At 35.4% G+C, this 13,090-nt stretch overlaps 1 protein-coding gene across 1 annotated transcript in view; it reads left to right on the forward strand.

Annotated features, from left to right (window-relative positions):
* Positions 1–13,090, forward strand: part of CWF19L2 (CWF19 like cell cycle control factor 2) — a gene marked incomplete at its 5' end in the record, with an annotated part of 59,024 nt that overhangs the window by 24,858 nt on the left and 21,076 nt on the right. The window contains 2 exons of the mRNA XM_083855945.1: positions 625–714; positions 12,448–12,573. Coding sequence (XP_083712071.1) covers positions 625–714; positions 12,448–12,573 — 216 coding nt within the window. The remainder of the gene's footprint in view (positions 1–624; positions 715–12,447; positions 12,574–13,090) is intronic.

The following is a 13,090-nucleotide window of genomic DNA, read 5'->3' on the forward strand; positions in this document are numbered from 1 at the left end:
AGGAGCATCAAAACCAATTTGCACAAGACTGTAAACAGTTCTTATTTTCTACCTCTTGTACATTTTAATTCTCAAAATAAGGTTTGAAGTGCAGAAGTTGGACATCGAGTGTAGAGAGATGTGAAACTTCATAGCAAAAATTTCTGGGAGATATTTCCCTAGACCCATACAGCTGATATATGTGTGTAAAGGTGTGTATCTGTGTGTGTGTGTAAAAAAAAAAAAAAAAGCAAAAAAAAAAAAAAAAAAAGAAAAAGAAAAAAAGGATATGATGTGTTAAGGCTTCCTTATTTAGCTTCCTGTACATAAAATAATGTCTATGTGTAGTTATGCAAAGCATTTATTAGTAGAACTTAATAATGTTTAGGAATATATTTTCTGGTCTTTGTAGGGCAATACTTGTTCCTATACTTCAGATGCCTCTATTCTGAACATTTTTTTAATGTTATATCCTATAAAGAGTTGTGCAAATTATATTGATGTTTTCTTTAGTCTCCTGTGTCATTAGAGTTTAAAATGTTATATCAAAACACAAAAAATGAAATGAATAGTTCATTTTGATATAGAAACCTCCTGAAATTTTAAGATAGTTAAACTAATGGAGTACTATCACTATCTTTGAAGGATTTAGCTTCACAGCTTCAAGCAGAACTTGACAATGCTCGCAAGTTGAGAGAGACTCAAGGACAGATTCCAGCAAAGGCTGCCAGAGACGTAAGTGGAAAAATATTTTTCTTTTCTTTGCACTAACACAATGGTATGATACAGGTAGCAGCTGAATTGGAGAACATCAGATGTACTTAGGAATATTAGAAAATGTGATTTCAGGTGAGTGAGTGTCCAAATTGAATTGTACTTTTTCTTGGTAAACAAAACTTTCTCCGTGGTGCTTTGGCAAATTCAATGGGGGTTTTTTTACTGATAATATTTCTTCACCAAAGATATATATCTTCCATTAAAAATGAAACTGATATAAGCTGACTGTTACATAACTGCTGTCTCTGAAGAAGTTGGCACTTCAAATGTTATTCCTTTTGAAAGGTGGTATTAAAGAAATGTAACAAAGCTTCTTCTGCACTAAGACTGATATAAGGAAATAGGGTCAATATCTTAAGTTATGAGTTCTGTTCTCATGATGGAGAGGAAACTTTCAGGCAAAAACTAATATTCTTGTTCAATTTGACCTCAGTTGTACAGTGAAAATTCAGCTGCTAGTGAGTTGAGTTTGAAAAGCTACTGAGTTTTTTTTTTGTCCAAAAGGGCTTCATGTCAGACCTCATACATAAAGTAGTATTTGTCCAGTCTTTAAAAGACAAACTAAACTGAATTATAATGTGTGGTCTTTGCTGACTGTCTTGTGACAATAGTATTTAAGTCTCACACCCTGAATTCACAAGAATTTAAAATTACAAAAGCTCTGTGTAGGTAGACTCTTCTTCATTGTAGTACAGTTCTTTGGCATGTTTTGCATATATGGAAAAATCCATTCGGATTTTAAAACTGGTAAGTAAAGAGCATGTTGTGGGTGGGCCTCAGAAATATTGGTGGCCACCTATTCCTTAGATACTGAGTTATGGATAATCATTTTGGTCAGGCCTAGCCTTCAACCATATTCTGATTTTTGTCTTAATTTTTAATTAGAGCATGTTTACAACTAACAGTCATTGTAAAAATACAAAATGTAAGTATTTATGAATATGCCTTGCCTGTACCTCTTTCCTGGCTTCTTCTAGTCTGTATTATGTGGTGTTTGAGTGTCAGTCCAGCAGAGTTTGCATTTGCTCTGTCATAAGCCCTGTCTTTGTAATTCCAGAGTGTTCTTACTGATTTTACAGCTTTAAATTGTTTTTGACTACTGGGACAGGAGCAGGATGTGTTTGGTACTCCTGTGTATCAAGGGCCAGCTGTGTCACACCGTGTGTCTCAACAGCCCATCCCATGACACAGGGGAAGCAGATTTTTGAGGATGTGTTTGACTCTGCGTGGCTCAGCCTTTCTGTGGCTTAGACCACCCCAGCACCAGCCTCAGGCACTTCAGCCAGGTGTATTGCAAGTGAGGTACCTGAAGCAGTTTCCACAGAAATGGTTTTCCAAATGGCTATCTTATTGATCCCAAAGTTTGATAGCTTTGCCTCCATTACCAGTAAAAAACATGAAGCATTTTGTTTCAGGCAGTTCTGTCTCTGCTTCTGCAGAGCAGCATGGCCAATTCATACTGGGAGGTCCTAAAATGTGGCTTTGCCTTATTTCAATTTCTGTTGGGAGAGCTGGGGAGATAAATGAGGAAGCAGTGAAGGCAATTTTAAATGCATCTCCCTAGGAAGTTTTTTTTCTTAATTAATTGGACATGAATCAATTTTCCAATTCTGTTCCCTGTGTGACTGAGTGAAGACTTATGCTTGTGTAAGGGGGTGTATGAATGGCTGGGGTTTGCACAGAGGACAGGATCAATTCTTTTGATAAAGGTGCTGGTTTATTCTGCCTTAAAGTGATTGAGAAACTACAGACTGAAGGGACCATAAAGTGCTAGCTTTAATCCCTTTTTAATTTTATATAATTTAATTTTGTCTGTGAGAGAAGAGGCAAATATAGCTTTAACAGTGCGATTTAGTGACTAGTTTTGTAACTTTTTTGACTTAGACAAGAATTCTACCCCAGTAAATCTCAAAAACGTGGTTGCAAGGTACAGTTTTCAAAAACTGATGTTTGGTGTTTAAAAATGTTGTGTGTCTCAGCTGATACATTTCACCAAGTTTCAGTTTAGGTAGAAACCCTCTGTTGTTCACTGCAGGCTGCCTTAAGTATGTAACCCTAACCATTTTAGTATGAATACAGTTAAATTATCTGTGAATAGAATTTGGGGTCTTAATGGATATTGTACTTAAATGCTTGGGCCACATTTAGATTGTGCTTTTGTCTTTAAGTTTGAGCAGGAGGCCACCTTCAGGGTCTGTGGAGGTCAAAAGCTTTTGATTTCACTTGGGCTAGAATAAAATGATGCTTATTTTCACGTGCTTATTGTCTAATTTTTCGTGGGCATTTTGAGAAAGCAAGGCTGCACTTTGAGTCCTAGGGAAACTGTGTAAAGAGAAGGCTGCTATACCATAGGGTTTCTGAGTTGGGATAGGTGATGAAAATGATACTTATGGAATGTAAGGAGGCAGCAGAAAGTTGTGGAGACTTCAGCTGTTAGAAAACAACTTCCATGTGTTCATAGTTTACCTCTTAAATATAGTTTGTATTTCTGTTCTAAAAGTGCTGCACAACTCTAGATTTTATTACATTGGTTCTGAAGATACCATCTCTGCCATTGTCAGTACCAGTCACAACTGATGTAATTTATACTTTCATTCAGTATTTTTATTTAACAAACCATATCTGGAACATTAGCACTCCTTTGAGGCACATAATTTGCAGTGGGTTTTGCTACTGCAAAAATTGGATGTTAAAAATTTAAATGAGGAAGAGGCAGAATATAGAATATATCCTTTGGAAGGGACTTATCATGAACATCTAGTCCAACAACATGGTGGTGGATGAATGTAGTGTAAGAGTATGCATCTTTTAAAACTGTTTTCAGTCCCAAATGACTTAGAAGAAAAGCTTCTCAACCCTAAGCTTTTTTCTGTATTCCACAGAACATAATTAGTATGCAGGAAACAGAAAGTAGTCTCTGCTGAGCAAATGCTAGAGACAGTTTTAAATAATGATGAATTGCATTTGAAAGACAAAATCAATACAAAATTGAATGAAAGCTGGAAGGTGGTACTTTAAGCAGAATAACATGGTAGGGTATAGTATCACTGATTACTTAAAAGAAGAGAGTTCTGAAAAATAGAAACAGCTATAGGCTTTTCTGTTATGCATTTGAGAATATATAGGGAAAATATGAATTATTTAATCACATAAACTCTTCATTTTGAATAAGTGAATTTTCTGTGAAAGTCCTTCAGCCTTTGGTCTAGTATGAGTGTTTTTCTGCTGAAGAGTATTCAGTGCTTCTGTGAAGCCTCTTGGGCATAGGAAATATCCATGGAGTAAGACTTGAATTTTGGCAGGCACAGCATTTCACTTTACAATGGCTGACACGATGCTGCTTTAAAGGAGAAAACCTTTCCTAGGCTACCTGTCACATCTGTAAGAGTAACAGACTCCAGGCTACTGCTCGTGCATCTCAGGTGGAAAAGATTTATGGTGCGGGGAAAAGTTAATTTAGTGAGTTTTATGGCATAGGTGGGGCTTTTAGTGAAAACATTCATAATATTAAGAGCTCCATGTACTTCAAGTGCTTCTGCTATTTTTATTTAATTATTTTTTTGAGTATAAATAATACGGTTGATTATGTTTCCAATGCCTCCTGTCTGAACAGAAATTTTGATGTATTGAAGGGCTGATGTTTAATTTGGATTCCTGAGATTCATTAGATTCCAGACTGAGGGATAATTCTAGGGAAACTAGCTCAGTATAAATAATACTTTTAAAATTCTTTTTGAAGAACAAACACTCGATTTTCAAAAAGAAACTGAATAAAACAGCTTGGTTTAAATCTCAAATCATACTTGTCTGAAGGGGCTACAGAGAAGCCAGAGAGGGACTCTTTGTTAGGACCTGTAGGGATAGGACAAAGAGTGATGGGTACAAACTGCAAGAGGTGAAATTTAGGTTAGATATTAGGAAGAGTTTTGTTTGTTTTTTTTTTTTACTATGAGGGTGGTAAGACACTGGAGCAGGTTGCTCAGGGTGGTTGTGGATGCCCCAATCCTGGTAATGTTCAAGGCCAGGTTGGACAAGGCCTTGTGCAACCTGGTCTATAGGGAAGTCTTGCCTATTGGGACTAGATGATCTTTAAGGTCCCTCCCAAACCCTTAATATTCTCTGATTCTACAAGATTTCATCCATTGCATCCCATTGTATATAGTTCTGCATTAGGAGAGACAGGATGGAACATGCTGGATCTTTATCCAGAGAAATGATTTGCTGCACAGTTACTATCCTGACACAAATAAACTGTGTGACATTAGGAGTAAGTAGCTGAGAGGAATCAGTGTGGAACAAACCTGAAATAATTTCTATTGGTTCCAGTAATGATAATGGGGAAAACAAGAATGTATGTTTATTTTTCATATGTTTTCAAGATTGACCTTTTCACAAATAGCTTAAAAATGACAGTGATTCCTTAGAGAAAGAGACAGTTATCTCAAAGTTAAGGTGGTGTGTGTGCATGTACGTGTGTGTTTGTGTGTATATACATGTAAAATTTAGATAGTGATTAGTACTTCAGAGTGGGAAATGAAAGAAAGAAGGAAAATAATCAATGCTTATGATGTGTAGGGATTTTTTATTTAAAAAGAAACCAAGGCAGTGCTAAACAAACACACAGAAAGCAAAAGCCAAATCACCCTGAAAATTAACATTCAAAATTGCAGGTGTGCCAGGATGTTTAATTTTAGGTTTGGTGATTGAGACTATAAACACAGATATTTTTCTGCAATGAAAATATTTGGTTGTCAAAATTTACCTATAATATGTTTTCATAACTTTCATTCTGACTTTACCATTGCAGAACCTAAATACAGCTGTAGGAATGCTTATATACATAAAGAATCCTTTAAAATTATTTAAAATTGTTTTGCAGAGAAGTATAGCTGAAACACTTGTATAAAAACTAGAAGTCTGGGGATTAATGATCCTCACTAAATGCACAGTAAAAATCTGAGATTTTATTTGGAACTTCAGATGGTGGGGAGATACAGCAACAGATGGCTCATTGCCTGTTTACTCTCAGCTGTTTTCAGCTCGTCATAATTCCTGATTCCTGCTGTTCCATCACACTTGAATCTTGTCTGCAAGATGGCTGTGCCATTCTTTCTCCAGCAAAAGTTTGTGTTTTCCATACAGACTTGACTAGCTCTAAATGTAACATGGAATAATGAAGGGGATATACTTCTGCAGAACAGCTTTCATATCTTTCATGCATACTTTTAGAAATGAATTGGTGTATGCTGTTAGTGATTTGTTTATTTCCTGAACATTCTTGCTGATGTCAGTAAGAGAGGGTTACACAATTATTTAAGACAAAGACGCACTAAGACAAAGTGGTTTATCTTCCTGGGTGTAATTTATAGGAAATTGGCTTTTGCAATTAAAACATGTTGGAGAAATTGTATCAGTAACTAAACGATGTAAAATACCTTACAGTTTCAGTCCATGTAAAATGTATAAGAGGGCAGAATGGCTAAAACATAGAGTTCTAACTGAGAATACAAAAACTTGCAAGTATGCTTTGACACCATAGACAAAACCCATATCCAAGTCCAGTGCAGCATTTGTAAGTGATGGTGCCATTTTTTCTGGCTCTGTTTTTCTCCCAACACCATGTTCAATTTCTATATATTTTTACTGCTATATTTACCCTTTCACTGTGTTAAATCAGTTGATAAGATGAAATGGAAATCTGTGGATTTAAGAACCAACATGCTGCAATGCTTCTCTTTTTTTATGGTCTGAGTATATATGTTTTGTGTCAGATGTTCTTGCTGTAAAAACAAGCCATCTAGTCATTACATTTTTTACAAGTTTTCTTGCATCTCATACCTACAGTGTCTCATTGATGTGGGTAAGTGACTAACCATTTCAAAGTGTAGCTAACGATTTAAGGGTATCAAACTGAATATTTAGAGCATTTTTTAAAGTTGTATTTTCATGGCTATATGGCTTCTTGATATCCAGTATTATTTTAAATTTAGATTCAATTGCTTTAATTTTCCCAGTTTCTAGGTGCATCACTGGACAGACACATTACAAGCTGCTTTAAGTTATATATTACTAGTTCCAGTTTTACTTCCACAGACTGGCAGTATGACTCTTACTGAATTTGACTTTAGATTTTTGTGTGTGGTCATTCTACTCAAGAGATGATACTCTGATCACCCTGTCTTAAAGATGCTCTAAGAAAATAAGTACTGAGCAGAAATAGAAAGATTTCTGTATGCAGGGCTGATCAGAGACATTTGTTGTAAAGAGGAGATTAATAAGGATTAATAAACTGCTTATTCTGAGGAATAAACAGTTTAGCCAAAATAATCTTTTTGTAATATAAGAACAAAGAATTGTTGAATTTTAAGGGACAACTGATTATATCAATAAGAACAAATGAAGTTTTTTACATATTGTGTTATTAACTGCTATCACTCACTTACTGGCAGAAGGAAAGGATAGAGACTTAATCCTTTTCCATGGTTTAGAGTTTTGGGGTTTCTTTTAGTCTCGTGGTTTATACACAAGCCAAGCACTACCCGATACAGGTGCCATTCTGTAGAATAGTTCACCTCTGTGTTGCAGCCTGCCTTAGATTTTCTAATGCTCTCTTCACTGTTAAACACAAGGGCCTAATTAAGGCAGTCCAACTTTCTGATCTTGTAAAACCTTTTAAAAATCCCATTACTGTGTTAGCACCTTTTGAATGTGTAATAGTGACTCATTAATATATTTATGAAGTCTTTCTTGAAATACTAAATTTTTAACCTAGTTTTTAGAAGTTTGCTTTTGCTTTCCTTTCTCATGCTGCTGATTCTCTTACTCTTACCTTTTTTCTGCTTTAAAAAAACCAAATCAAAGATACAACATGTATACAGTGGGCTGCTGTTACAGAACCTCTGACCATTTTAATTTCATCTTCCTGTGAGCTGCACACCTCACTCAGTCTTGCTAAGGAGAATGGTTAATCTACTGATTTTTATAGATATTAAATTGTAGGTTACAGTGCCACTATTCACAGCAAATCTTAAAGTCTGAAGGGGAGCTTAGATGCTTTGGAATTGTTACTTGGGGACTCCAGGTTAGGAATAAAATGAGTATGTCATACTCCTGAGTATGACACATGGTGCCCTTAGGAATACTGAAGGCAAATGCTCTTTATACACAGGATTTACTCATGCTTCTGGTAACTGGTCATTATGTATGAATGTAACCTGAGAGCCTAGGAGAAGGGTAACTGGAGTGGGAAGAGAAAGAGCAGTGGAAGAGAACAAGGAGACAGTGGATGGAAGAAATAGCTGAGTCCAGCACTCTGAGAAGTGCTAGATATCTTTCAGACACTTAGAGATACTGTAACATAAGGACAGACTAATCCAATAGAGGAATAAGGCAATATTCAAAACTTTTTCATTCACTAAGGGCTGTAGGGGAAAGGAAACAGGTGGCATGCTTAATGGCAGCATCTGATTTGACAAAGCTAGCATTTGGTTGTAGAGGCTAGTTCCTTGCTGAAGACTGTTCCTTTGTTATTCCTTCATTACACTGTACTTGTACCACTTGAATGTAGCTCTCAGTAAACATTTGCAGAAAGCTTTCAAATCATGCAACATCCAGCTTTTTGTTGGCTCAGTAATTTAAAAAAAAAAGTGGGTTTTTTTAGCTTTAGTTGTTCCCTACCCCACCGTACACTGACTATTAAAATATATTTTTCCCTTTAGCTACTAGGATTGAAAAACAGTTCTAATTGAGTGGATCTTATCTCAGATGCTTGGCCTGATTATTCCATTTGTTCACTTGCTCCAGTGTCTGTTCCTCAAATTAAGCCGTGCACCTGGTGTGGCAGAGGATTTCCACTTCCTTCTGCTGGATTGTGGAGCAGGGATAATCTCTGGAGAGTTCAAAAACCCTTTTCAGATCTGTATCTTATTTATTTATGTATTTAATTTAAAGCTTTTATCTTTCAAAACCAGACTTGTCTGCTTGTTTTGTTCAGTTGAGTGTTAATTGCTATATAGCAGTTCGTACATTTGGTGAGAACAACTGTGTACTTTGCATATTTAATTGGCCTGAAGTAAAAATTCATGTGCCTTAATTAATGGCAACAAACAATTCCTCTCTTATTCTGGAAATAGACACTATTTTTATTTGTTTCAAACTGTAAATGATATTGTTTGTTTAGCAATCATCACAAGATTCAGGGACAGTGGATGACCCTCTTCTCCAGCTTCAATTTTAACATTTAACAATAGGTATATTGAAAGTACTTTAATATATGTTTTTAAATTTATGTTGTACTTAATAGAAATATTACTTATCTGATCATAATTATTAATGAGTATTTATTATACCACAATGACCACATTGTGTTACCATATACCATGTCATACAGTCAAGGGAATGTGAGTGAAAAAAAAATCAATAGCTAAAAAGAGAACATTAAGTAACTCTTGCATTTAAATTGATATCCACACTGCTTTGAAAAAGTCTATTACTTCTGTGAGTTGTGGATTTTTCCTGCAAAGGCTCTTTCTCAGTATGGTGTTACTGTTCAAGTGTAGAGGAAGTCTAGTTTTTGTTACACTTGTGTGAACTTGTCCATTACAGATGTTAGATACATTGCTCCAGAATTCCCAGGATCAGCCTTTGGCAGATTTTAAAGCTTTTTATTATATTGGCTGCTTTCCACTACTTTTGTACTGAGACCTGTTTAAGGGATACAGTGTATGCTGAAGGATGTGGACATATTGGAATTCTTTTTTGGAAGCTCTAGAGAAAATCATTACTTCGTGGCACCTTGCTTAAAAAATGCTTTTTACTGATATTACAGTTTAAAGATGATTTCTAAAGTTTGTTCTAGTTTTATTTTTCTTTTTTCTTTCAAAAAGGGTTGCTGAATAAAATACAATTAATTAATATATTGTTCAAATGTCACCTTCTGATAATTCTGTAACCACCTGAGCATCCTTTTCTACCAGAAAGCTTTTTGCTTCTGATGTGTTTAGAAATTTACTAATTACTGTTAGTAAGATTCTCCTAAAAATAATTTTTTTTTTACGTTAATAAAGTTAATTTTCTGTTATGCTGTATTTTTAAGTCAGTTCTATTTAGATGGAGTTTTGAGTTCTGAAGGATGTCTTTACCTCTAATAATATCTTTAATCTTCTGAATAATCACGTTTGGCTTGCATCCGTTGGATTCCTTTTGGTTCCTAGTGTGCATTTGCTGTTAGTCTCTCACATGACTTCACATTAGTCTTCATACTGTCCATAATTATTTTATCCTTTTATCTGCTTCCTTTAATCTCTCTTTGAAGGATCACTGCTATTTTTTTGTAGTTTGTATTCTAAAGCTAAAAATTACTGTAATTTTTTGCCCTTTTTTCCATCTGGAATATTTAATCTAAATACATTATAGTCAGTATTACATTCTTTGTGTCAGGACTCAGGACTCTTGGAAATTAAGGAGAAAAAAACTCAAACCCTCACAAGGCAGACAAAACCTTGCTAGCTGTAGGGTTATGACTCAAAGAATTTAGTGTGTATTATATCTGTTGCTCCCCTCTCCATTCCCTGTCCCTGTCCTAACTCATTCCATGGTTCAGATCCAGAAGATACTCTTCTGCTGCTTGTATGTTAGCGTGTAAGCATGCAGAAATGGGAAGAAAAAAGAAGGTACAAATGTTGCTTGGATCTAACATTTTAGAGCCCTTCTTCAAAAGCAAAGGCAGTCTGACACATAGAACACCTTGTGAATTCCATTAACTTTTGAGAAAATAACAGCCTCCACATCCGTGATATGCTTTTTGAAATGCCTGTATTAAGAATTTTAGTGAAGACAAATTTTGGAATGGATGACTTTAAGAGGAACTAAATGTTTGTAAGTTGATGTAAGAATCTGGTATTTACTGTTCTTTGCAGTTGTTGAAGCACTGCTGTTGTAATGACTATTGGTTTTAATGATTTGTATTTTTAAGAGTCAAGTATACAGTGAGGTTAAAGTTTAGAGACTGGGAATGGAAAAGTTCATCCTTTTTCTTGTCTCAGTAACACAAAGGTGTGGGGAAGGAGACACCTGAAGTTAGCATCCTTTTGGAGACTTTATACAAGCAGCAAGTAAAAGGAGCTGAATGATTGGAAAGATGCTCCTGACTGAGGTTTTCATATAAATAGGACCCTTCAGACGTGGTTACTTGGTAGATTATTCACTGGAAACTGTAAAGAGTCTGCTGTGTGGATTTGGGAGAAGTTTTAAAGGAATTGTGGCATTTGAGAAGTTTCCTGTGATACATTCTTATTGATGTTAACTTTTTTGCTTTCTGTATCTGCTGTGAATTAAGATTTTGTGGCATAGTGATGGCCTGAAAACATGGTCCTCCCAGTCTGGCTGTTTGTGTCTCAGTCAGCTGTGATCTTTTTATCACATGATGTGTGTGTGGTGAATGCACACAGCCTTTTTCTCAATTGGTATGAACCACCTTTTCTCCCCATCCCAATAGGGACAAAAGTCCTTACCTGGTCAAAAAGTAACAGGTGAGGTACAGGTTGCGCACAGACAATGTATCTGGCTGATGCTAGAAGTAAGTCCTGTTGTATTCTCTGAAACTATCAGTATTCTTATTGGAGCCAAAGTAGTGCTGGACATCTTGGTTTGCTTTGCAAAATGAGATTTGCCTTTGGTGTTACAGAAGAGAGAGGTCTGGCTTACCCAGGCAGCTTTTTAGTTCATAACTTCTACCTTCATATGACTTTCCTTTCCTGGAAAAATATCAGGAATTAATTAAGCTGTTGAGTATACTTCAGTATCTACAGGTTTTCCCAGACTTTATTTGGGTTTCCAGTACAAGCTTTCCTTAGGCAAGGATGGCAGGTGGAAAGCAGTTTGGTAGAAAATAGCTTGAAATGGAGATTAATGAAATTGTTTATAAGATTTGACAAAAGCTGTCCTAATATCATCTGATTAAGTAGTGACCCCATTATGTGCTCTAATTTAATCAACTGATGTCCCTAAACATCTTTGGAGTGTATCAGGAAGTTCACAGTCTTTTAAATTATTTTTTAAATTATTCTTAATATTTTAGAAAGTAAAATACTTACTTTTTGGTGAGGAATTTCTGCCTTTTTTCCACCTCTGTTGTGTATATAGATAATATATCTTTATTTAAGTTTGAAAACACTCCTATGAATTGGGGGCCCTATAGAGAACTTTCCATGAAGACAGGTTGTATAACTTTTTAGGGGACTGGGTGAGGGTGGTCATTCTCCACACCCCCAATCCACAGAAGTAGTGGTAGTGGGCTGTAGCTTTGTGGATGGTTTTCAGGAATACAGCACTATAATGATGGTAATGTATATTAATTCAATATTATCTGTTTAACTCTTCTAGAAGCATTGTGTGTCTTCAGGAGATAAAGCTTTATGCGAAAAATCCAAGAATACAAACGTGATTCTTTGGGAAAGAAAAGCCCTGCATTTAATTAACTGAATGTATTTTTGATACTTCTTTCTTTTTGAATGCGAAAAGAATACCTCACTAAGGTGAAACTGTCTACTTTGAACTATACTGAACACACAAAATATAAAGAATCTGTTACTTAATCTTTAGGACTTAAAACATGTATTTAATGTTGATTAGGTATTTCTTTTGGCTTGTCTGTACCATCTGTTTTAAAATATGCCTTAAAACCTGACACAGGCTTCGAGCCGTCAAGAAGAAGAGCAAGTGGTCCTTGTCAGAACAGATGGAAGTGGAAGGGCATGGCCTGTGATGGGACCAACGGAGCCACTGGAGCCAAAAGGAGGACGAAGAAAGCAGCAGATGGTAAGTTTTACAAATCTGAGTATTGAACTGCAATTCTTAAATGATTTTGTAGTTTTACTTTTATGATGCTGTAATTAATGAGTATCTTATCAGAATGTCAGTAGGTAATTAAAAAGTTCCTTTTGGAAGATGATAGTAATTAAGTATTAGAGTACATATTTATTAAGCATGTATTCTGTTTATTTTCAGATTTCATTTCCCAAGGGATCACTTTAGGGCTTATTTAAATGCATGTTCAAGGAAAAATTATCAGTCTCTGAGTTTATATTACATAAAGTTAAGTAAATAAAAAAGATTAGCTGAGCTACATATTTTCAAATTAAGAAAGACTTTGCTGAGATACTCAGGTCTAATTTCACGTTAGTTCTAATAAAAAATATGGCTACTAATGATAAGAATTGCCTAATCTTTCTAACAAAGTGCTTTGGGGATTAATAAGAAGCTTGGAAGCTGGAGCAGTGTTTTATTCTTAGCATGATTGCTTCCAATAGTAAATATAGTAGCACTTTCATCTTTT

This window comes from Zosterops lateralis (genome assembly GCF_965231275.1).
Source record: "Zosterops lateralis genome assembly, chromosome: 2".
Lineage (NCBI taxonomy): Eukaryota > Metazoa > Chordata > Aves > Passeriformes > Zosteropidae > Zosterops > Zosterops lateralis.